This window comes from Mustelus asterias, chromosome 5 (genome assembly GCF_964213995.1).
Source record: "Mustelus asterias chromosome 5, sMusAst1.hap1.1, whole genome shotgun sequence".
NCBI lineage: Eukaryota > Metazoa > Chordata > Chondrichthyes > Carcharhiniformes > Triakidae > Mustelus > Mustelus asterias.
In genome coordinates, this window is record NC_135805.1 from 110,549,085 (window position 1) to 110,576,221 (window position 27,137).

The 27,137-nt window shown below is 43.3% G+C and overlaps 1 protein-coding gene across 2 annotated transcripts in view; it reads right to left on the reverse strand.

Moving 5' to 3' along the window:
• colec11 (collectin sub-family member 11) overlaps window positions 1-10,096 on the reverse strand; it is a 39,561-nt gene extending 29,465 nt beyond the window's left edge. For both annotated transcript variants that reach the window (XM_078213196.1, XM_078213195.1), the window contains exons 1-2: window positions 9,966-10,096; window positions 8,523-8,678 (exon numbers count right to left, since the gene is read on the reverse strand). In XM_078213196.1, the coding sequence (XP_078069322.1) occupies window positions 8,523-8,652 (130 nt within the window). In that variant the 5' untranslated portion in view covers window positions 8,653-8,678; window positions 9,966-10,096. The remainder of the gene's footprint in view (window positions 1-8,522; window positions 8,679-9,965) is intronic.
• Window positions 10,097-27,137: the final 17,041 nt, after the last annotated feature.

Below are 27,137 nucleotides of genomic sequence, written 5' to 3' on the forward strand. Positions count from 1 at the left end.
GAGACATAGGAGGAAAAAAACAGGAAGATAAATGTGAGGTAGGTAAACAGACATGATGTTGCTAAGTGTAATTTGATGTAATCATGTGGTTTGAGGAAACAAATAGAATGGAAATATAACATAATTAGGTGGTATTCTCAATGGAATTGAGAAGGAGATGTGGGTAACATTTTTAAAAGCAGAACTGTGCATAGGACATTATAAAGGTACATAGAACATAGAACATAGAAAGCCACAGCACAAACAGGCCCTTCGGCCCACAAGTTGCGCCGATCACATCCCCACCTCTAGGCCTATCTATAGCCCTCAATCCCATTAAATCCCATGTACTCATCCAGAAGTCTCTTAAAAGACCCCAACGAGTTTGCCTCCACCACCACCGACGTCAGCCGATTCCACTCACCCACCACCCTCTGAGTGAAAAACTTACCCCTGACATCCCCCCTGTACCTACCCCCCAGCACCTTAAACCTGTGTCCTCTCGTAGCAACCATTTCAGCCCTTGGAAATAGCCTCTGAGAGTCCACCCTATCCAGACCCCTCAACATCTTGTAAACCTCTATCAGGTCACCTCTCATCCTTCGTCTCTCCAGGGAGAAGAGACCAAGCTCCCTCAACCTATCCTCATAAGGCATGCCCCCCAATCCAGGCAACATCCTTGTAAATCTCCTCTGCACCCTTTCAATGGCTTCAACATCTTTCCTGTAATGAGGTGACCAGAACTGCGCGCAGTACTCCAAGTGGGGTCTAACCAGGGTCCTATAAAGCTGCAGCATTATCTCCCGACTCCTAAACTCAATCCCTCGATTAATGAAGGCTAGTACGCCATACGCCTTCTTGACCGCATCCTCCACCTGCGAGGCCGATTTAAGAGTCCTATGGACCCGGACCCCAAGGTCCTTCTGATCCTCTACACTGCTAAGAATGGTACCCTTCATTTTATACTGCTGCTCCATCCCATTGGTAAAGAGATGGAAGAAAATATCTTGGTTAGTTTTGAGCACATATTCACATAAAGGAAATTTAAATCATTGAAAAGCTGCAATGTAGATTTACGAGGGTGATACTGGGATGAGCTTTGATCATTTGCCCCATTATGGACACAAACACAAATTGTGTGAGTGTGCTTCATTGTCAGAAATGCCATTTTTTGGAGGAAATGTTAGATTTAAGATTAATAATAACAATATAAAGAGAGTGGGTAAAACCTTTCTTGTGCAAAGTGACATTGACGTCAAATTCATCACAGCATTTAAGAAAACATTAGAAATCACTTGGAGTAAAGCAAGATGGGATTGGATAGTTCCAATCTGAAGCTGAATAGTACATTCTAAAAGCATCCAGTTTGCTTAAGTGCCATTATCATAGCCCAACTCTCAGCACTGTGCATTACTATTGGCTGCAGTTCATACTTTCCTTTAAAACCCTATGAAAGCTTTCCTTCTCCAGAGTGATTTCCCCAATCCATCAAAACATTTCCAGCCAGAGAAACATTTCAGTTTTCATTGCATCTCCCTTCTCTTGATGTATAAATTCCCAGGTATATAAGCCAGTTGCAACTTCTCACTATCTCCACTTTCTTCATTTTAATAAATAAAACCATTAATTTCTAAAATGTGGGACGACACAGTGCACAGTGGTTAGCACTGCTTACTCACAACACCAGGGACTCATGTTCAATTCCAGCCTTGGGTCACTGTCTGTGCGGAGTTTGCACATTCTCCCCGGGTGCTCCGGTTTACCTCCTGCACTCCAATGTTGTGCGGGTTTGGTTGATTGGCCATGCTAAATTGCCCCTTAGCATCATGGGGATTAGTAGGATAAATGCGTGAGGTTATGGGAGTGGGGCCTGGGTGGGATTGTGGTCAGTGCGGACCCGATGGGCTGAATGGCCTCCTTCTGCACTGTAGGATTCTATGATTCTAAATGGAGCATCTATCAAACAAGGCTTCTGAAGCTCAGCATGGTGTTTCAGACAGGCGGTACTGTTTCATACCATAGAAGTGAAAGAAGTTCTAAGGGGATTGATTTTATTCAAAAGCATTTCCACAATGTCCATCCTGAAAATATGAGCTCATGTAAAAATGTATTTTAATCCTAAAATAATGTCTTACCTTCTCGTAAGTATAAGCAGTGCAATTCAACAGAGGAGAGAGAGAGAAACTATAGGCCAGTTAGCCAGACATCAGTTATGGGGGTTGGGGGGGAGGTTGGGGGGGGGGAGGGGGCGGGGGGGGGGGGGGGGGGGGGGAGGGGGGGGGAGGGGGGGGGGAGAAAGATCTGAATCTGTTACAAAGGAAGTGGAAAAACTGCACTTAGAAAATCACAGTATAATTAGGGAACACCAGCATGAAATTGAAATCATGTTTGAAAGGACCATTCGAGCTTTTTGAGGGTGTGGGTAGAAAGGTGGATAAAGAGGAATCAGTGAATGCAGCACTTCTGGATTTCCAGAGGGCATTTGATAAAGTGCCACATAAAAAGTTTTTGCATGAGACAAGGGTTCTCGGGGTTGGGATTAAAATACTGGCATGGACAGAGGATCACTTAAAGAACAAAAATTTGATATAATTTATTATTGTCACATGCATTGGGATACAATGGGAAGTATTGTTTCTTGCGTGCAACACAGACAAAGCATATCATTCATAGAGTTCATAGGGGAGAAGGAAAGGAGAGGGTGCAGAATGTAGTGTTTCAGTTACAGATAGGGTGTAGAAAGTATAGAATAGGAATAAATGGGTCAATTCCAGATTGGCAATCTGTTTACAAATGGGGTATCACAAGGATTAGTGCTGTATGTGGTCTCAAATACTATTCTTATAAATCTATATTAACTTAAATTAAGGAAGCGAGTATAATGCATCCAGGTTTGCTGATGATAAAAAGCTGGGTGAAAAACTAATCTGAATTTTCCTTCCCGGGTTGTGAAAATTCTCAGCTCCTCAAACCCAACCTCGGGGAAAGTGCCCCAGATAGTACTTGGGGGTGCTAGTGAGAACTGGAGTTGGGTCCACTGCCCCCAGAAAAAGCTCAGAGGCTGACACAGTGGCTGTGTGATAGACCTGCCTCAATGATCTGGGACTTAGCTCCAACTTTATAAAACATTCTTCCAGCCCTCACCCCTTTACACCCTCTCACTACCCCACACATTCTCCATGCACCATCCATGCCAATTCAAGCCCTCCACCTAGCCCCCGGCTCCTCATACCCTTCATGCCAACCTATACCCCTCCATCCACCCCCATGGTCCTTTATAGACTCTATACCAATTTATTGCCAACTCATGTCAACCCATGTTCCTCACCCACCATACTTTGCCCCATATCCACCATACCAACTCATGCCCCAATTCAATCTTCTTTTCTGTAATGAAACAAATTCAGCTTCATTACCATCTGTTTGTGGAGGTCTTGTGGCACAGTGGGTAGCATCCCTGCCTTGGAGCCAGAATCTCTGTATTCATGTCCCACCCCAGCACTTGATGGCCAAGGAAGGTGTGTTCATAGTGTGGCCAACAGTTTGAGTGTCAATCTGCAAAATCTTTCCAACACGCCACTGGTGAGAGTGGAAGAGACTCCTGGTCAGCCATCCTTGATGTGTGGAGTGGCGGTCTTCAAGCTATAAGACTCTGGCGTCAGTGATGTCTCGCGATGGGAACAGATGAAAGTCTGCCTTGAGCACCATTAGGTGCGGGAGCAACAAAAATTATCTCCTTATAACTTAAACCCATAGTTTTGGAATCATCCTTCTTGAAAAGCAATGGAAAGCAAGGGAGTTATCTCTGGTGAGCTGGTCAATATTTATCCCTCAATCAACATCATAAAAAAACATCTTATCTGGTCATTACCACATTGCAGTTTGTGGGTGTTTTTGACCGCATTTGGCGCTTGTGTTTCCTTTTCCTATAACTTCATTGGCTGTAATGTGTTTTGATGTCCATTGGTCATGAAAAGTTACTGCACCTCAAAAATTATTTAATTGTCCATGAAGATTTATGAGTTTTTGATGATGTGGATGGTGCTATGTAAGTGGGTGGCATGGTGACACAGTGGTCGGCATTGCTGCCTCACAGTACCAGAGACCCGGGTTCAATTCCCAGCTTAGGTGACTGTGTGGAGTTTGCACATTCTCCCGGTGTCTGTGTGGGTTTCCTCCAGGTGCTCCAGTTTCCTCCCACAGTCCAAAAATATGCAGGTTAGGTTGATTGGCCATGGTAAGTTTCTCCTTAGAGTCAGGGGGACTAGCAGGGTAAAATAGGTGGGGTTATGGGGATAGGGCCTGGGTTTGATTGTTGTCAGTGCAGGCTCGATGAGTCAAATGGCCGCCTTCTGCACTGTAGGGATTCTAAGCACAAATTCTGTCTGTAGAGTGGTAAAGTGTAGTAATATATTTGTGAATGATGCAAGGTTAAAACAAGTCTTGATTTATAATCAATGCTGCTCAAGATATAGACTACCCATCCAGGAGCTTCACGTTGATTGGATATTTTCAAAGTATAATTAGTAAACTGACTTCTACTTCTTTTCCACAAGACAGATATCTCTTCATTATGCATACACCTTTCCTGTCCCAATTTACATTACCTTACATTTATCAAAGTTAAAATTCAATAGCCTTTCCTTAGTCTATCACTTGTTGGTCCAAATGTGTTTGAATGTTACACATTTCCCTTTGTCTAATTACCTGGCTTATGAGGATCAGTGAATTTTATTTTGCTGATGGAAAGGGAGTTGAAGATAGGGATATCTTCGCCAATTCGTTCAGTGACTGCTGGTTGTGTATTCTGTTCAACTATGTGCCTCTACCTGGTACCCCCCCTACCCACAACGACAAATAGCCTGCAGGGTTGCTCACCATCAACGATCACCCTTAACAGTGACTAATGTACCCAAAGGTGAGCTGTTGTCGAGGGAAAGAATCAATGGATTCAGGGGACCATAGAGAATAAAGTATGTTAAGAGCAAGAGGATAAGATGTGAAGGAGTAGGACCTATCAAATGTGACGGTGGGAAATTCTGTATAGAACCGGTAGAAATGGCAGAGGTACTCAATGAATACTTTGCTTCAGTATTCACAGTGGAAAAGGATCTTGGTAGTTGCAGTGCAGACTTGTAGTGGACTGAGAAGATTGAGCATGTGAACATTAGGAAAGAGGATGTGTTGGAGCTTTTGAAAAGCATCAAGTTAGATAAATCGCCGGGACCGGTTGGGATGTACCCCAGATTACTGTGGGAGGCGAGAGACAAGATTGCTGAGCCTCTGGTGATGATCTTTGCGTCATCAATGGAGACGGGAGAGGTTCCGGAGGATTGGAGGATTGGAGGATTGCGGATGTGGTTCCGTTATTCAAGAAAGGGAGAAGAGATAGCCCGGGAAATTATAGACCGGTGAGTCTAGCCTCAGTGGTTGGTAAGTTGATGGAGAAGATCCTGAGAGGCAGGATTTATGAACATCTGGAGAGGAATAGTATGATCAGAAATAGCCAGCACGGCTTTGTCCAAGGCAGATCATGCCTTACGAGCCTAATTGAATTTTTTGAAGATGTAACTAGACACGTAGACGAGGGAAGAGCGGTAGATGTAGTTTATATGGATTTCAGCAAGGCGTTTGATAAGGTGCCCCATGGAAGGCTCATTGAGAAAGTGAAGGGGCATGGGATACAAGGGGACATCGCTTTGTGGATTCAGAACTGGCTTGCCCACAGAAGGCAAAGAGTGGTTGTAGATGGGTCTTTTTCAGCATCGAGGTCGGTCACCAGTGGAGTGCCCCAGGGATCTGTTCTGGGACCCTTGCTCGTTGTGATTTTTATAAATGACCTGGATGAGGAAGTGGAAGGATGGGTTGGCAAGTTTGCTGATGACACAAAGGTTGGTGGTGTTGTGGATAGTGTAGAGGGATGTCAGCAGTTGCAATGAGACATAGATAAGATGCAAGACTGGCAGAGAAGTAGCAGATGGACTTCAACCCAGATAAGTGTGTGGTGGTTCATTTTGGCAAGTCAAATAGGATGGAAGAATATAATATTAAGGGTAAGACGCTTGGCAGCGTGGAAGATCAGAAGGATCTTGGGGTCCGGGTTCATAGGACACTCAAAGCAGCGTCGCAGGTAGAGGCTGTGGTTAAGAAGGCGCATGGAATACTGGCCTTCATCAATAGAGGAATTGAGTTTAGAAATCGGGAGATAATGCTGCAGCTGGATAGGAGCCTGGTCAGACCCCACCTGGAGTACTGTGCCCAGTTCTGGTCGCCTCATTACAGAAAGGATGTGGAAGCCATAGAAAGGGTGCAGAGGAGATTTACAAGGATGTTGCCTGGATTAGGTGGCATGCCTTATGAGGATAGGTTGAGAGAACTAGGTATTTTCTCCTTGGAGAGGCGAAGGATGAGAGATGATCTGATAGAGGTGTGTAAGATGTTGAGGGGTATTGATAGAGTGGATTCTCAGAGGCTTTTACCCAGGGCTGAAATGGTTGCCACAAGAGGTCACAGGTTTAGGGTGCTGGGGATGTTAGGGGTATGTTTTTCACTCAGAGGGTGGTGGGTGCGTGGAATCAGCTGCCGGTAGTGGTGGTGGAGGCGGATTCGATAGGGTCTTTTAAGACACTTTTGGATAGGTTCATGGAAGTTAGTAAGATAGAGGGTTATAGGTAAGCCTAGTAGGTAGGGACATGTTCAGCGCAACTTGTGGGCCAAAGGGTCTGTTTGTGCTGTAGCTTTTCTATGTTCGCTGTTCAATGTTCTATGAAAAAAAAATTCCACTTTCATCTCACTCTAATCACTGGACTGATTACTTTATCTCTGGGATATCGAAATCTTCCACAAATGTTACTTTACAATTCCCTATGCGAACATGATATGTGGTTAGCACTGTTGCCTCACAGCGCCAGGGACCCGGGTTCGATTCCCGACTTGGGCCACTTTCTGTGTGGAGTTTGCACGTTCTCTCTGTGTCTGTGTGGGTTTCCTCCGGGTGCTCCGGTTTCCTCCCACAGTGCAAAGATGTGTGGGTTAGGTTGATTGGCCGTGCTAAATTGACCCTAGTGTCAAGGGATTAGCAAGATAAATATGTGGGGTTATGGGAATAGGGCCTGGGTGGGATTGTAGTCGGTGCAGACTCAATGGGCCGAATGGCCTCTTTCTGCACTGTAGGGATTCTATGATATGAAGATAGTTGATTGCCTACCTTAAAACTCTATCAAGGCATTGGAAATCAAATGGAAAATTAGGGAAGAAATGTATTCACAAAGGCACACTGAAGTGATATTTTCTCCCTATTTGCGTGACAACAAAATGTATTAAATGTGCTGCTACAGGCAATCAGTGCATATTCTGTATTAGAACGGTCTTGAAGCTCTAATCTGTTGTCACCTCTGAGGTGGCAGTAATGGTAGCATTAATATCAATAAATTCACAATAGGCCTTCCCCACCGACTGATGTCATCTTTAAATTATAGAATGTGAATTGTGACTTTTCAGAATGCCACACCTGACAGATCTCAGCTGTGCTAGTTAAATTAAATTTATCATGGACCACTCCTTTCTCCAAATCTCAGAACGATCAACACGATCATCATCACGGAAGATGTACCATCATAGACCATGTGCACTGACATGCATGGCAAAGCTCTGAAAATGGAACAAGCCTATAAGCTGCAGATTGCAGCTAGCGTTAGCTGAGCCACACAAGTAATGCCAGTTCATTGCAAAGTTGACCTTAAGGAGTCAGTTTCACACTTCTAATTGTAGCTGCACAACCGGTGCGTCTCATCACATATAATGGATTGGAGGATATTGTGATAACTCTGCATAAATGACTGGAGCTAAGGATTTTAAATTCACTAAGAAAAGCTCGTCTCTCTTCTATTAGCACTGTAATTTACACTTGAGTTTTTATAATGTTGTACTTTTGCATGATTGTGACAAACATCAACTATAATAACAACATTCCATTTTTCCAACCATTTCATTTCCTCCTATTTTTACCTGAAGTTGCTACCTTATATCCAGATTGATTCCAACAAAACTCCATGATCTTGCCCATTGGCCATTCCTCACTTGTGTACCTGACAATGAGCATCAGCCATGAGGAGTATTACAGTTGAACTCAATCCTGCCCTCAGTCACCAACCATACACCTTCCAGTGGTGCTTAGTGGATAGTGATCAGGGGTGGGCTGCAGCAACTTTATCATCTCGACTGCTGCCTTGGCTGAAATCAACTAACTCAGCACAGATAAGGAACTCAGCTTTATCTGTATTGTTTAGTTCACAAACAGGTATTGGATTTACCAAATGAATCATCCAGTGGTCTCCAACCATCTTCATTTGATGCACCCTGTGAAAACTCTGCGCCACTGCTGATCAATCAAGCACACTGCTTGTTTAGCACCAAACAAGATATCCTGGCATCAATTGCAGTGCTAATGTAATGTAACTTAATTTAGTGAGAAGTGCAACAGGAATAAAATGTCGTCAATATACGTCACAAATAACAAACCTTTAAACTGAAAATACAACTACCTTTCAGACCAGGGACGAGGATCTGTACTGAGCATGATTCATCAGCCATATGCTGAGATTCTCCAGATCTGAGCAAGGACAGGAACAGCAGGCCAATTCGGAACACAAGAAAAAGCAGTCCACTGTTCATAATGTTCACAAAAGGTTCATTGACTCCTAAAAGCAGAAATTCTTTTATAAATAACCATCATAGTACTGAGATGAAACAAGCACATTCTTTAACTCATTAAATACTAGTAGTGTTTCCCTACACACTCTTCTACTGCCTGCAAGCTCACTATGTTCAAAGAAAAACTATTATGCTATTCTCTTTCCTCTATTCTTCCTTGTTCTCTCCCCAGCCCTCAAATCTGCACCACATTTTGTTTGCGGTTTTCTTTGCTCCTTTAATATGCAGGATTTTACATTCCGAGATTGGCATTATCTAAACTCTGGTATTCCTCAGTTGTGGAAGTATGAAAAACTACCTGATCCGAGTGGATGGCAGAAGAATTTGGGGCTCAATTATCCCCATTTCTTTTGACTCAGATTCTGCCACAAGTGGTTGCATGGGCTTCTTGCACTTGGCCACCTCTGTGCTGACCTCCCAGTGCAATGAAGGACTAATAAGGTAATGTCACCCACCTGCATTTCCACCAGATTCAACTCCAAACCATCCCCTGACCTCCGACCCACGCCACCACCCACCTCATCCCTCTGCCCCCATGCCCCCACACTCAACACCCACCCACCCCATGCACCATCTCTCCCCACCTCGTCCCAATGCTAAGTGCACGACCATGATACAGGTAGAAGCTGTACGCCCTCAGTACTGTGCCAAATAGTAGACTGCCACAAGGATTTCTAGACACGAAAGGCTCCTGAACTTATCTATTCACAACCTATTTTCACCAATGCCTTGTGTGATGGGGCTTCACTTTGACTTTTCAATTTGTAAAGTTCTGTATAGCCAAACTGGTTAGTAAACAAAGTTCATAGAAAAATGATAATTCTCAATTCAAAGTGAGTCAATCAACTATACACCAAACAGGCTAATACTTCAAGTTAAAAATTCTACAAATCGAGCTGGAACACATGTTTATCTATTTAAGATTGTGGTCAGAATGTCATTTTATTGCTTAAAATTAAACCAAGCCCACTAGCTCGCAAAATGTTTTGAGCAGTTCATGAAAAAAAATCCTATCACCACACCAAATCTAATTCTTGGAAAATAGTTAATATCTTAGCACACACAAATCCCAAAGCATCTAAAGGGTTAATTGATTCTCATTTAGAGAACTCGAATCCTAAACTGCTGAAATAAATCTTGTTTGTCCTTATGCTCTTCTCTAATGTGCTCCCTCCTCCGTGCTCCAGCCGGGAACAAGGGCTGTCCTTTGCAAATTAGTATTGCAGATATTTAGCTAGCTGTGGAACCTAAAGCAAACTGAAAACTCCTCTTACCTTATGAGGGAAGACGAAGCAGTGAGCGAGGAATCATCCTGAGCCTTTCTCTCCCATCACACAGATGAACTTTATTGCCGCTCTTGTTTACCAATGTTTGACAGCTTTTTTTTTGGGTTGACTTGTTAATATAGCCTGCCCAAGGAACCAGCTCAACAAATCAAAGAGCAAAAATTGTAAGCATGACCCATAAAAAACATCCTGTTTGACAAATGTCAGCTGGGATCTTGCAGCTGTAAAATTAGTCTATGGGAAAATCCAAGGCAGAATGGTACCAAAAACAATGTGTGTTTTTTTTTTGCTTTAAACAGAAAACATGATCTTTCTTGATTCAATATCAAACTCTTTCCGTCGTACAGGCAAATGTCTTTTGCAATATGAATAGGAACAAACATTTCCCCTGCGGCAGAATGTTCAAGCTGAGGATTTTACTGACATTTTCTTGGCTTTTTATGGTGCAAAGTTATAGTAACATTAGACCGCTAACATCTTATGCTCATTTCTTTTCCCCATGGTAACATATTCAACACTCCCAGATCACGGCCAAGCTTAGATTGCCTGTTGCATAGCTGTTCCTGAAAGTCATTTGTTTCTTTCCATGTATATACACAAAACATTAAACTTGTAGTGACAGTGCTGAGAAGTCTGGAAATACAGGATTCCATTTTTAGATGATCAAATGCTAAAGAACCTCCCAATTCACTCTTTCTTTGAGACATTTAAGAAGTAATGTATTCCCTGCATACAGTGTCCCAGTGGAAAACAAAACCACAGTGCTCCATAATTCTGGGCATAACAGAATAATAACAGGATGAAATGGTAAAACTCTTAAGCCTATTTGTGTTCTGTAACTGGTTTTGATTTTCTAAATTTAAGCGAATAAATTCCAGTTTTTTTCGTATACATCTCCTGTCTCCCCATAGTCGGCTGGAGATTTAAGTCATCTCACAATCTAATCCAGACTAGATAGCTTAGTTTGATTCTCAGTCCGCACTGAATACTCACAGTTGAAATAAGACAATTGGTTTCGGCAGCCCAAGTTAGAATGAGGAAAAAAAACGCTTCCGGTCACTATCCAGTGATCCTCGGGCGAAAACGAATACACTGATCAAACTCGGCTGTGATGCCCTTCACAGTCAAATTGCCTGCTGATATTTATTGCCGAGCCACAGATGAAGATTAGGGGAGATGGCACAGTGGTTAGCACTACTGCCTTGCAGCGCCAGGGACCCGGGTTTGATTACAGCCTTGGGTAACTGTCTATGTTGAGTTTGCACATTCTCCCCATGTCTGCATGGGCTTCCTCTGGGCGTTCCGGTTTCCTCCCACAGTCCAAAGATGTGCAGGTTAGTTGGATTAGCCATGGTAAAATGCACAGAGTTACGGGGATAAGGCAGGGGATTGGGCCCAGGTAGGGTGCTATTTTGAAGGGTCGATGCAGATTCGATGGGCCAAATGGCCTCTTCTACACTGTAGGAATTCTGTGATTCTATAAGGATATCTGTGGAACCATAACCTAGCAGGAGTCACTGAGCAGGGAAGAAGAGCAGAAAAAATTAGAAAAATAATGGAAGGGTTCTTTCTTAAAGAATGAAGTCAGGTATTTTTACTTTATTTCCCAGAATGCTTGGCATCTTCCTCTCCTGTCCAGTCTTGTACTTCTTGAATACATGTGAGAAAAATAACAAGAAATTAGTATTTCTTGTTGAGGGGAAACATGGTTTACAAGGAGACTGGTTCAGCAATGGAATAGAATGTAACTAATAGCCAACTAAACAATTTTATGAAATCGCAGACAATAACTCTTAAAATAGCTGCTTCCATTATAGAGTACAGGGTTTACCTCGACTAAGCTAAACAGAAGCACAGTGCAAAGGAGGCCATTTGGCCCATCGTGTCGTGCTGCAGGCCTGTAGGTCATTAATCAAGTAGTTCACTTAGATAGGAGGAGGTGAGATGAAATATGTGTTGGAGTACCATTACTAATTGCCCACCATCAATGCACAGATACAGTCGAATAGAAACTGAACACCCCACACTATGTCAGAGTATACATTCCACACATCTCTGCTCAGGAAGATTGTCTGACATTGCAAACAGCACTTTTAACTGGCTAGGTGCTCTGTGACAGGCATGGGAGACTTTTTTATGTGAATTTTGCAGCTTTTATTTTCTCCTGACTACCGCGTTAGGATGTTTCCCCCCAGGTATAGGGTGCCATATAAATGCAAATTGTTGCTGTTAGAACTCAACCACTGAAATATTCTCAATCTTGATGATTATTCATTTTATAAAATCGCTGAACTCTGTAATTTTGTGTGTGCAACGTGATTACATTTTTAATAGTTTAAAATGAATTGCATGCATCAGATTCACAATAAAATCAATCAACAAGGCAAAGAAACAGTGAAATGGACAATGAGTACTTAATTTGTTAATAAATTATCTCCCATCTGGCCTTGAAAACTGCCCTGCCAAAAGAGGAGTTTCTGCTCTCCCTGATCTTTTCCAATACCTCCTAAAGCTGGCTGTCACAGACCGCCAATGTTCAGTTCTCACCCTGCAAATTTTCCTTTCCCCACAAGCATAACAAACATATCAACTAGGAGCAGAATAGGCCATTCAGCCCCTCGAACCTGCTCTACCATTCAACAGGATTATGGCTGATCTGATTGTAACCTTAACCCCACATTCCTGACTACCCCCGATAACCTTTCACCCCTTATTAATCAAGAATTTATCTAGCTCTGCCTTAAGAATATTCAAAGACTCTGCTTCCACTATCTTTTGAGGAAGAGAGTTCTAGAGACTCACTGCTGTCTGAGAGAGAAAAATTCTCATCTCTTAAATGAGTGACCCCTTCTTTTCAAACAGTGACCCCTGGTTCTAGATTCACTGACAAGAGGAATGATCCCTTCCACATCTACCCTGCTAATACCCCTCAGGATCTTAAAGGTTTTGATCAAGTCGCCCCTTACTCTTCTAAACTGTAGTGGATACAAACCTAACTTTTCCAACCTTTCCTCATAAGACAACCTATTCATTCCTTTTATTAGTCCAGTCAACATTCTGTGAACTGTTTCTAAAAAATTTACATCTTTCCTTACATATGGAGACCAATACTATACACAAAACTCCAGTTGTGGTCTCACCAATGCCCTGTACAACAGAAGCATAACCTCATACTTATGTATTCAATCCCTCTCACAATAAATGATAACTTTATATTAGCTTTCCTATTGCTGTGCCTGTATACCAGCCTTTTGTTATTCATGCACTGGAACACAAATCCCTCTGCACCTCAGAACTCTGCAACCTTTCACCATTTAGATAATAAGTTTATTTTTTATTCTTCCTGCCAAAATGGACACATTATACTCCATTTGCCAGATTTTTGACCACTAACTTAATCTTGCAGCCTCTTTATGTCCACTTCACAATTTACTTTCTTACCTATTTTTGTGTCATTAATACATTTAGCAGCCATGCCTTCAGTCCCTTTATCCAAGTCTTTTATATAAACTGTAAAAAGTTGAGGACCCAGCACGGATCTCTGTGGCATGCCACTCGTCACATTCTGCCAACCAGAAAAAGACTGATTTGATTTGTCACATGCATTAACATAGTGAAAAACATTGTTTCTTGCACGCTTTAGACAAAGCATACCATTCATAGAGAAGGAAATGAGAGAGTGCAGAATGTAGTGTTACAGTCATAGCTAGGGTGTAGAGAAAGATCAACTTAATGCAAGGTAAGTCCAATCAAAAGTCTGACAGCAGCAGTAAAGAAGCTGTTCTTGAGTCGGGTGGGACGTGACCTCAGACTTTTATATCTTTTTCCCAAAGGAAGAAGGTGGAAGAGAGAATGTCCAGGGTGCATAGGGTCCTTAATTATGCTGGCTGCTTTGCTGAGGCAGCGGGAAGTGTAGACAGTGTCAATGGATGGGAGGCTGACGCATTTATACCAACTGTTTCCTGTTAGCTAGCCAATCTTTAATCCATGCCAATGTGTTACCCCCTACGCCATAAGTTTTTATTTTCCACAATAACCTTTGATGTGGCAACTTATCAAATGCCTTCTGGAAATCTAAGAACAATATATTCACCAGTTCCACTTCGTCCACTGCACATGTGATTCCTTCAAAGAGCCACAATAAAGTGGTTAAACATGATTTCCTTCTCAAAAAAAATATTGACTCTGATTGCTTTGAATTTTCCCAAGTGCCCTGCTATAACATATTTGATAATGGTTTCTAACATTTTCCCTGCGACATATGTTAAGCTAACTGGCCTATAGTTCCCTGCTTTCTGTCTCCCTCCCTTTTTGAATAAAGAGTTACATTTTCATACGGTCCAAGTGCTGGTAGATGGGATTAGGTGGTTCTCACGTGTTGGTGCGGACTCGATGGGTCTAAGGGCCTCTTCTGCACTGTACGATCTTCCAATCTAATGGGACCTTCCCTGAATCTAGGAAATTTAGATTCAAGAAAACACCACAGTCTTTCAGCACCTTGAGCCAGCTGAGTAGATCAGTAATTGGCCCAGTACTCATCCATCATTCCACTATTTGGGTCTTTAGAATTCTCTATGTCAGATGTCTTGCCCATTGATTATATTCAAGACTGAAATTGATATAGTTTTTCAGCAATAAGAGAATCAAGGGATAAGGTAGAGTGATAAAGCAGGAAGGTAGAGATAAGATAGATCAACCATAAGTCCTACTCTTCCTTCTATTTCATATGTATAACTCCAAAGTAGTTTTGGATATACACCACTGCATTTTCATATCATGCTTCATTGGATTTACAATCTTGCACGGACAGTGAAGTAGTTTTGTGTAGTCACTGTTGTACAGAATGGCAGACTGACATTTCTAATATAGGAGCACACTTGTACAATTGAAGAATTGGCCAATACTTTCATTCTGAGCTTGTTTATAATGGGATGCCACCTGATGATGCATCGAAGCACTGATAACGTCTTTAAAAAAGGATGAAGGAGTTAAAGGGAAAGAAAACTTTAAAATAGAAAAAAATCAATTTATTTTGAGACATTTACAAATAGTTGGAAAACTAGTATGATCATGGCCCAGATCAGATCAATTGCCCTAGAAAATTCAATCTCACCTACATCATATCTATATTGGAACTAGGATGTAATATTAAGAATAAACAATGTGCATGAAGATTTGGGAGAGACAGATAACACTATAGTATCAGGTGGGGTCAGAGTAAGAGGGAGTGCAAAAGGGTTTACAATTGAAGCATATTAACACAATTATCATAGTAAATCAGGTTGGTGAGGTTTGTTTTTATTTATTCTTGGGATGAGAGTGTTGCTGGTTAAGTCAGCGTTTATTTTCCATCCCTAATTGTCCTTGAGAAAGTGGTTGTGAGTTACCTTCTTGAGCTGCTGTAGTCCATGTGGTATAGGTACACCCACAGTGCTGCTAGGGAGGAAGTTTCAGAACTTCGACCAGATGAAGGAATGGTGATATAGTTTTGAGTCAGGATGGCGAATGCCTTGGAAGGGAAGCTCCAGGTGATGAGCGTTCCCATGTATCTGCTGCATTTTTCCTTCAAGCGGTCATGGAAAGTGCTGTTTGCAAGGCTTAATGAGCTCTTGTAGTGCATCTTGTAGATGGAACACATTACTGCAACTGTGCATCAGTGGCGGAGGGAGTGAATGTTGGGAACGTGGTGCCAGTCAAATGGGCTGCTTTGTCCTGGATGATGTCGAGCTTCTCAAGTTTTGTTGGAGCTGCACTCATCAAAGCAAGTGAGGAGTATTCCATCACACCCCTGACTTGTGTCTTGTAGATGGGGCCCAAGAACTGATTCTTGCGGCACCTGAGAATCAAAGATTAGCAGGCAAAACAATAATACAAAAATGGACTGCCTTTAAAAAGAAACCGCTATGGGCACTGTCGAGATACATTCCCACAAGGAAAAAAATTAGAACAAAACCAGAGCTCCCTGGATGATGAAAGAGATAGAGAGTAAGATGAAGACGTGTAAAAGGGCACAAATGACAGATATCAAATTGATAACACAAGTGATAACCAGGCTGAAAAAGTTCAGACGACACGTGAAAAAGGAAATCAAAGGGAGAAGGAGTTAGCATAAGAGGCTGGCAGCTAAAGTAAAAGGGAATCCATAGGTATAGAATCATAGAATCCTATAGTACAGAAAGAGGCCATTCAGGCCATCGAATCTGCACCAACCACAATCCGACCCAGGCCTTATCCCCATAACCCCACATATTTACCTGGCTGGTTCCCTGACACTAAGGGGCAAGTTAGCATGGCCAATCCACCTAACCCGCACATCTTTGGACTGTGGGAGGAAACCAGAGCATCCAGAGGAAATCCACATAGACACGGGGAGAATGTGCAAACTCCACACAGACAGTGACCCAAGCCGGGAATTGAACCCCGGTCCCTGGCGCTGTGAAGCAGCAGTGGTGACCATTGTGCCGCCCAAGGTATATTAATGATAAAAGGTGTAAGAGGGGTGGACAAATTAAGGACCAAAATGGTGATTTACACATGGATGCAGAGGCCAAGGCACAAAATGAGTATTTCATACCCGTCGTTACCAAGGAAGAAGATGCTGCCAATGCCATCATGAAGGAGGAGGCAGAGAGATTCTAAACGGACGAAAACTAGTAAAGAGGTGGTATTAGAAAGGTTAGCTATATTTAATTTGATAAGTGACCAGGACCATCTCCTCAGAGGATGCTGAGGGAAGAAAGAATGGAAAGTGGAGAGGCACTGGCCAAAATTTTCCATTCCTCCTTCAATACAGGGGTGGTGTCAGAGGGTGGTGAATCTCTGGAATTCTCTGCCCATTGAAGTGGTGGAGGCTTCCTCGTTGAATATGTTTAAATCACGGGTAGATAGTTTTCTGATCGATAAGGGAATTAGGGGTTATGGGGAGCAGGCGGGTAAGTGGAACTGATTAGCTTCAGATCAGCCATGATCTTGTTGAATGGCGGGGCAGGCTCGAAGGGCCAGATGGCCTACTCCTGCTCCTATTTCTTATGTTCTTATGTTGGGTCACTGTCTGTGAGGAATCTGCACGTTCTCCCAGTGTGTGCATTGGCATCTTCCGAGTGTTCCGGTTTCCCCCCTCAGTCCAAAAGACGTGCTGGTTAAGTGTATTGGCCATGCTAAATTCTCCCTCAGTGTACCCGAACAGGTGCCGGAGTGTGATGGCTAGGGGATTTTCACGGTAACTTCATTGAAATGTTAATGTAAGCCTACTTGTGATGAATAAATAAACTTTAAACACTATCAAACGTATTTCCCCAGTCTGAGAAACAACCTTTTACCACTATTTTATTTCCAAGCCAAGTTGGTATCCGTGCACCTGCAAAACCTTTTATTCCATGGATTTCAACTTGCTGACAAGCCTATTGTGTGACCTTTTATCAAGAACCTTTTGGAATTCTGTGTAAACTACATCAACTGCATGATCCTTATCAACTATCTTTGCTAACCACGTCAAAAATGTTTGTTAATCATCATTTGCCCTTAACAAGTCTGCTGGCTTTCCCAAATTAGTCCACGTTCAGTGACTGTTAATTTTATCCTGGATTATCATTTCTAAAAGCTTCAAAGATCAACGTTAAACTGACTGGCCTGTAGTTGTTGGGCGTATCTTTATACCCTTTTTTGAACAAGGACCTAACGTTTTTGCGATTCGTGCACAAGGACCCCCAGGTCCCTCTGCACAGTCGCACGATGTAATTTTTCTCCATTTAAATAATATTCCAATTTACTATTATTTCTTCCAAAGTGGATAACCTCACATTTGCTAACGTTATATTCCATCTGCCAGATCCTCGCCCACTCGCTCAGCCTATCCAAATCTCTCTGCAGACTTTCTGCATCCTCCATGCAATTCGCTTTCCCACTCACCTTCGTGTCATCAGCAAACTTGAATACCCTAGATTCAGTCCCCTCCTCCAGATCATCTATGTAAATGGTAAACAATTGAGGCCCCAGCACCGATCCCTGCGGCACGCCACTGGTCACCAACTGCCAACCAGAAAAGCACCCATTTATCCCAACTCTCTGCTTTCTGTTAGATAGCCAATCCCCAATCCACGCCAACACCTTACCCCTAACTCCGTGTACCCCAATCTTCTGCAGCAACCTTTTGTGAGGCACCTTATCGAACGCCTTCTGGAAATCTAAAAACACCACATCCACCGGTTCCCCTCTGTCAACCACACTAGTGACATCTTCATAAAAATCCAGTAGATTCGTCAAACACGACTTTCCCTTCATGAATCCATGCTGCGTCTGCTTGATCGAACCATTCTTATTCAGGTGCTCTGTTATTTCCTCTTTAATAATGGACTCTAGCATCTTCCCAACTACGGACGTTAAGCTAACCGGCCTGTAGTTACCCGCCTTTTGTCTACTTCCTTTTTTAAACAGCGGCGTAACAGTAGCTGTTTTCCAGTCAGCCGGCACTACCCCAGAGTCCAGCCAATTTTGATAAATTACTACTAGCGCATCTGCTATTACCTCAGCCATTCACGACCCAAGTCGGGAATCAAACCCAGGCCCCTGGCACTGTGAAGCAGCAGTGCTAACCATTGTGCCACCGTGCCGCTGTTCTCCAGGAGTCAGTATAAAAACCATTCCTTTTCCTGATTTACACCAATGACCAAGATTTGGGAGTACAGGGCACAAAACTTGGAAGTGATGTGAACTGTGAGGGAGGATACTTATAGACTTCAAGGGGACATAGACAGACTTGTGGAATGGGTGAGTATATGGCAGATAACATTTAAGGTGAAGGAGTGTCAAATGATACATTTGAGGAGGAGGAATGGAGAGGGGGAAATCAAAGGGTAAAATTCTAAAGGGAAACACAGTAACAGAGAGACCCAAGAGTACACGTGCACCAATCTTCCAAAATGACAAGGCAGATTGAGGAGGAGGTAAAAAGGCAAATAGGATCCTGGACTTTTCCATAGGGGCATAGAGTACAAATACAAGGAAATATGATGAACCTTTAAAAGATACCGTTTCAGCCTCAGCCAGAGTATGGGTCGAATTCTCGGCAGTAGACTTTAAGAAGGATGTTGTTGTTGTTCGTCCATCATCGTCGATGAGGACCTCGACACCATTAGTCATTATGAGGCTGGATGCGGTGTGTCCGAAGATGACTGATCAGGCCAATTCGGGCACGGAATGTCCTGGCACATATTGGGCAAACTTGTGTAGGCGCTGTAGTTGTTGCGCTGGTGGCTCTGGACATGCGCAGCTCACGCTTAAATTGTGCTTCAGCATTGCATCTTGCTTCATAAGCTTGACAGCCCTTGTGGCTGAGGCAGCGCCAGGTAGGGCGGTTTTATGCCAGCGTTTCCCAGATGGTCGTGCCGATGTCAAGCAACTGCAGGGAGGCCTTGAGCGTGTCTTTGTAACGTTTCTTCTGCCCTCCATGCGAGCGTCTTCCAACAGAGAGTTCCCCAAAAAGGAGCTGCTTGGGTATGCGCTCGTCCGGCATACGGATGACATGACCTGCCCACCGGGCCTGTGCTCTCATCAGCAGTGTGTGGACTGATGGTAGACTTGCTCTAGAGAGAACTTCAGTGTCTGGTACTTTGTCCTGCCATCTGATGCGTAATATTCTGCGAAGACAAGTCATGTGGAAATGATTGAGCTGTCTTGCATGCCTTCGATACACAGTCCACGTTTCACAGGCATACAGGAGGGTAGTGAGTACCACGGTGCTGTAGACCTTCAGTTTTGTTGCTGGGCTGATTCCTCGACATTCCCATACAGTGGAATGCAGTCTACCGAAAGCAGAACTTGCCTTTGCTATTCTGCAGTTAACTTCTGTATCAATAGTCACTACTTGGGAGAGGGTACTGCCAAGATAAGTGAACTGGTCCACTGCCTGTAGTTTCTGCCCTTTGATTGTGATTATGGGTTCTGTGTGCGGTGCATGAGGAGCAGGGTGGTGCAAGACTTCGGTCTTTTGAATGTTGATGGTGAGTCCAAAGTTGTCACAAGCCGTGGAAAATTTGTCCATACCGACTTGCATCTCTGGCTCTGAGCCAGTATACAGGGCGCAGTCATCGGCAAAGAGGAAGTCTCTCAGAACAGTCTCCTTCACTTTGGTAATAGTTTGATGTCTCTTCAGGTTGAAGAGCTTCCCATCCACTCTATACTTAAGGCTGATTCCAGCAACACTGTCCTGGAAGGCATCATTCAGCATGACAGTAAACATCATGCTGAACAGTGTGGGTGCGAGCACACAGCCCTGTTTGACACCATTGGTAACTGGGAATGCCTCAGAGGATTCTCCGCCGTCCAGTACTCTGGCCATCATGCCATCATGGAACTGGCGTACCATCTGAATGAATTTGGGGGGGCAGCCGAACTTTGGCATGATCCTCCACAGGCCTTGTCGGCTGACAGTGTCGAAGGCTTTCGCGAGGTCAACAAAGATTGTGTATAGCTCGCGATTCTGCTCCTGACACTTCTCCTGAAGTTGGTGCGCGGCAAAAATCATGTCAATAGTCCCACGACCTTTGCAGAAGCCACACTGTGACTCTGGAAGCAGGCCCAGCTCCAAATGAGTGACCAGACGATTTAGCAGGACTCTTGCGAGGGTTTTGCCTGCGATGGAGAGCAGCGAGATTCCTCGATGGTTGTCACATACTTGCAGATTGCCCTTCCTCTTGTAGAGGTGTACGATGGAAGCATCTTCAAGTTCCTGAGGAACGGATCCTTGCTTCCAAAAGGGCTGGAACAACTCGGGGAGCTTCTCGATAAGTACAGGACCAACAGCTTTGTAGATCTCTGCGGGTATGGCCTCTGCCCCTGGGGCTTTGCCACTAGACAGCTGGCTAACAGCTTTCGTGACTTCGGCTACTACCGGTGGGTCATCCATGGCGCTGATGTAAAGTCTTTAGAGAAGATGTTGCAAAGATTTATGAGAATGGTTCCATGGATGAGAGCCTTCAAGTTTTGTGAATAGGCTGAAGAAGCTGGGCCTCTTGTCCATTAAGAGAAGATTGAGAGGAGACTTGATTGAAGTATTTAAAAACACAAGGGGGTCAGATGAAGTGAATAGAAATTGTTATCATTGATGGAAGGGTCTGGAATGCACCACTTGAGTGGAAGACAATTAACTGGTGTCTTTCAAAAGGGACTTGGAGAAGCAGCTGAAGAGGAATATTTTGGGCTACAGGGAAAGGGAAGGGAATTGTTCTGGCAGAGCATCGGCATAGACACAATGAGCTGAACGACCTCCTGTTTTTTAAACCATTTAAAATCTTCCTAAAGCATTTGTGTGAGCTCACATTGCACCGGCGAGCACACTTCAGTAACCGGAATTGCTGTGTCTCTTTAACTTTTGACTGGAGATGTCTCTCAATCCTCAGAAGCTGGCATTGACACCTGTTGCTGAGTGTTCATTTGAGTTCACCGTTCCCCTAATCTCACTCAATGGTGAATAATTGTGAAACGCCTGGGTAGTTATCTTTGTTGGGGCCTGACCTCACTCTGGTCTCAGCCTCCCACTGTTCCCTCAACACCGTTCACTCAATTCATGCACCTCCCCACACCTACCACCAACCTCAACACCTTCATTAACACAAGATCACCCAACCACTCATTGGTTGGACAATATCAAGAGCTTTGATTGGATGAAAAAGGTGGAATTCATCTTACATCTTGATTAACCGGTACTATCCATGTGCAGAACATGCCAAATAACAGGAATTTTACTGTATCTTGTGGTCTGAAATGTGGAAAACAAATTTGGATTTTTAATATTTTAATCATCTTCAGTTTTGTTGCGTAATTTCTTTACATTTATAAAAAATACAACTAAATTTAAAGTTTTTAGTTAATTTACTAGTGTCACAAGTAGGTTTACATTAACACTGCAATGAAGTTACTGTGAAAATCCCCTAATTGCCACACTCCAGTGTCTGTTCGGGTACACTGAGGGTGAATTTAGCATGGCCAATGCACCTAACCAGCACATCTTTGGGACAATGGGAGGAAACCGGAACATCCAGAGAAAATCCACACAGACACGGGGAGAACATGCAGACTCCATACAGACAGCGACTCAACCCGGGAATTGAACCCGGGTCCCTGGCACTGTAAGGCAGCAGTACTAACCAGTGAGCCACCGTGCCATTAATATATATATATATTAGCACAGCAAAAGCAGGTGCTGAAAATTAACTTTGAAGAAGTTAGGCCTCTTCTCAAACCAATAAAGCTAGAAGGGATGGAACTTCAAAGGGGCTGCATTAGGAAACTTTACTTTCATGGCAACAGTTGGCATTGGCTATAATATCCATATTAGAACAAAATGAATCATAACATGCAGGAGAAGTGGGGAAAGAACTGAGGTCATCACGCAGTCAAAAAGTCACCAGATCGGAGCCACAAGTAAGAACCTTGACTGACGAGAACATTCTTGTGTGTTTGCCTAGAAAGAGGATCAAAAGGAAATAAATTTCTAGACAGTATCGGGCATTACTTTCATATGACTGAAAATGCACAACTTAGACTGAAATGATTCGTCAGGAAGATCATGGGAGCAAATCAACAATGTGAATAAGAATCAAGAATCACTGATTTTGAATTGTTAAATGTAGTAATCTATTGTTAAACCCAGAAACAAAGCCTGATAAAGCATGTAAATTTGTTTTGTACAATAAAGGTTTAAAATTTACAAGATAGTTTTTCATGCAGTTACAGTGTTCCCCTGGGGCCCATAAACTCCTGCTCTCAGCTTCAAACAAACGCAGATATTTTGTCTGCCAAAGCGGTCTCCCGCCTGATCTCCTGCCAATCACAACACTTGCTTTGCTGCTGTACTCCAGTTTTATTCTCAGGAGGCTCAGTTATGCAACTCCTCTCACCAGATGGGATGCAGCACTTCATTTACATATGCTTTTGCTAATGTGTGGTAACAAACGGGGAATTTTTGAGGGGCAGTGCAATGGTCCAGTGCTCTAAAAATGGTAGCTGTTGAAACAAAAGAGAAACCATTACACACTCAGCCAGAGAATGCAGAAAATAAACTCCAAGTCTGCAAAGTGGCACTGATAATGCATTATTGAGAATGGCCACCTGAGGGCACTCTTGCATAGAGGGAAAATCACTTGCTTTTTTACCAAAGGTGTCTCTGAAAGAAATCAACAAAGTAGTATTTCTTTTCCCCATTATTGTTGTAGATAGCTACCCCCTCCCTATTTTTGTCGATGGGACATGCACCTTATCTTGACATTCCTTTTCAAAAATGTCTTCTCAAAAATGACAACGTCTAAATGAGAAATTGGAGGAAGCCAAGGATAGATCTTTGGGGAACATCTCAGGTAACTGCAGGCGTGTAGAAGGGAAATATTGTAGGTGGCACTCTGAATATCATTAGGTAGATAAGCATGAAACATGGCGTGGACCAGGGTAGAGCAGAGGCTGGGTACTCGACATTGAACTGCTTCCCTCCCGACACTAACTGCAGAATCTGCACCACCCACAGAGCTCAAGTCAGAAATGTGATGGACAACTCGCATGGATAAATCAAACTGATAAACCTCAAAACCAGTGCCGTCTCTGACAGCACAAAATCCCAAGAAACTGAACATTATCCAGGACACACGTTGACTTGATTGGTCTTCATGCTGCTTGATTTAATGCTGCATGCCCTCTCCAAGCAGTGCAATGCAGCTGCAGTTTTCAAAGATGCATTGTAGCAGTTTGCCAAGACCAAGAGAGAAAGACACAATTTACTAACTGTTCCCGCCGACAGCAATCCCCCCCCCCCCACCAGTTCTCCGTTGACAGCTGGACTGGAAGATCCCACTGCTGGCCCATGGCAGGCTGCATCTGCCGCTGCAAAATACACCATGATGGGGGTGGGGGCAAATATCCAACTCATAATTCTATGGCAGCTTTCATGTCCACTACACATACCAAAACGTGACAGTCAATTTGCACAAAGCAATCTTCCACAAATAATTTGATATTGTTCACATATGGGTAGGTGTCATTTAGGGGGATTAAATGCATGGGGTTACGCAGATAGGAGCTGGTGGGATATTCTGTGAGTCAGCGCAGACTTGATGGGTCGAATGGACTTCTTCTGCACTGTAGGGGTTCTATGATTATTATGCCAGGATCTATAGGATAGCCTGTTTTTGTGATGTTGATCAAAGCACAAATGTTGGTCGAGGCACAAGGGAAACCTTCCCTGCTTTTCTACAAATAGTTTTCATGGGATCTTTTATATCCAGAGTCTCGGTTAATGTCAATCAAAAGACCACAACTTCAGACAGTGCAGCACACCTTGCTACTGCAGCGGAGTGCCAGCTTTGATGTGTCCTGGAGCAGAAAGTGAACCCACAGCTCTGGTGAGATTGCTATCAACCGAGCCATGGTTCACAGCACCTCTTCCCAAGTGCAATCTCGCAGCAAAGCGCACAAGAGCAGAAAAACCATCAACTTCAAATTTCCCCCGAGTAACAAATACAATCGCTGGAGTGCCATCACAGGGATTGAATAATTTAAAACCAAGACCCACCACCACTGTCTCAAGGCAATTAAGAATGGCCACTAAATGTGGCCTCATCACCATTGTTCACATCCCATGACCAATCCTTTTAAATAGCCCATGCTCAGGATTTCATTAAATACAGCACCAATTTTTCATAGAACTGTCAGATTTTTCTTTTTGCCAACCTTCAACTGGTGTCAGAAATTCCAAATTATTTGCAGTTAAAGTTAAATTTAGTCTCTATCTTATTTAGAGCTTCGTGCAATTTGTCTATTTGCACACAGTTGATTACTCACCTGGCATCCCCCACTGCTTTCTGGGGAAAGAATGCCACAGACCAAGGACACTCGGAGAAAATAATTCTCATCTGTCTTGATTATAATTGTGTATTTAAATAAGATTCAGAAATAAGATTTATAGCTAAAGTTTGAAGCAATCTCGGAAACATTTTTGTTCCTATTTTGTGCCAAACATGCCGGGAAGATTTTTTTTTGCTAGCTCCACAGCATTGGGGTGCATCCTTTCTAAGTGATTTATAATCCTTTTTCAGTGGAGTGTCATGAAAAGGGAAGTTGGGAGCGCTTTGACAACACCTCATTCCGCACAAATACTTTGACAGCCGTCAGAGAATTAGAATGTTGAACCATTCCATCCTCCCTATACTGTGTCTTTTAGCAGCTACTAGGTTTCACTTCCAACATTTATTTTTACTCCACCTGCTGTATTACGGTTGATTTAATTGTGCCCATGACCATAATATGGGAAGGATGTGATTGCATTGGAGAGGGTGCAGAGGAGATTTACCAGGATGCTGCCTGGGCTGGAGGGTCCATGCTCGAAGGAAAGATTGGATAAGCTGGCGCTGTTTTCCTTAGAGCAGCGAAGACTTAGAGGGGACCTGATAGAAGTGTATAAGATTGAGGGGCATAGATAGGGTGGACAGAAAGGCACTCTTTTCACTACTGGAAGGGTCAATAACCAGGGGGCTTGGATTTAAGGTAAGAGGTGGAAGGCTAAGGGGGAAAGGTTCTGGAGAGCTTGCAATACCAATAGGGCTTGGGGGCTCTACCAAACTCTGAACAACCCGAATCCACAAAATCAGGAGAGAGCAAAATGAACCACTAGCAATGCTAATGAAGCACTGCCTGGCTGGAGAGTCTACTCTCAAACATTGAGATTCAATTAATTGCATTTGTACAGTAAGGAAACAGATCCTTTCCCTTCTCTCCCCCGTCCCACTTTCTAATACTTTGGAGTGTCGGCACTTCTGGCCAGTGAAGGGCTATAGTTGGTGACTATATAGTACTGGGCTCAGGAACTAGAGTTCAAATCCCACGATAAAAGTTATGAAATTTACGTATTTTTTAAAAAATCCTGGTAATTTTTGTGCTGCTGCCTGAAAAACGGGAAGGTCAGATTGTCGCAAAATCCTGGCTTACATCCTTCAAGAGGAAGCTGCAACCTCAGTCACTCCAGGCACACACTAGATGGGGAGTAAAAACAGCCTGTTCATTGTCATTCACATCATAATAAAAATAGCAAGGATCAATCTGACAGCATCATTTTCAAATATGTACTAAAACAGTTAATTTGAGTGTATATCAAGAGCACCTGGGCAGCCACACTTGCCGACTACCTTGTGCCTTGGGATATTTCCTAAGTTAAAGTTGCTACATCATGCAAAATTATTGGAGCCCACGTAAAAGCTTTTGGTCTTCATGGGTCACTTTGCTGCACACTATCACACAGCCTGCTAGACTACAACACAAACAACTATTGGCATCAACTTAGAAAGCAATTAAACCTGGAATTCTGATGAGATTTTTCCAAAGTAACAGAGCCAAGAAAAAAAAACTTCCAAATCTTCAGGTTCATATTATGCAAAGTGATCACTTTTTGTGAATCTACATCTTTGGACATAAAAACCATTCGTCTTTTGAGATGAAAGAAAAACATTTTTAAAAGGGAAAGAAAAACGCAAGACAAATGCAAAATACTGCTGAAGCTGGAAATTCTCAGGTCAGACAGCATCTGAAGTGAGGTCAATTGGGGCGACGCAGTGGCTAGCGCTGTTGCCCCAGTGCCAGGGTTCGATTCCCGGAGAGTCTGTACGTTCTCCCCGTGTCTGCATTGGTTTCCTCCGGGTGCTCTGGTTTCCTCCCACAGTCCGAAAGACATGCTGCTCAGGTGGATTGGCCATGCTAAATTCTCCCTGTGTACCCCAACAGGCACTGGAGTGTGGCGACTAGGGGATTTTCACAGTAACTTCACTGTAGTGTTAATGTAAGCCTACTTGTGACACTAATAAATAAACTTTAAACTATACTTCAAACCATAAAACTTTAATTGCCCTGCCAGAATTGGGAGTTGAGAAATAATGGGTTTTAAACAGGGCAGAAAATGGTTAGAAAAAAAAGAGGGGAGAGGGAGAGAAAACAGCAAGGTCTATAATAGGGTGGGAAGCAGGCTATGCTGTCCCTTGAGCTCCCAAGTGAGCTTCACCCAGGAGGCAACACGCTATCTGGCAACTCATGAAAAGACAGAAATAGTGAGTTCCCACAGCAATGTCTTTTCTTTGAAGTAAGGTAATGGTTTAAAGGAGAGGTTGTTCAATTGAAGAGGAGGAAGAG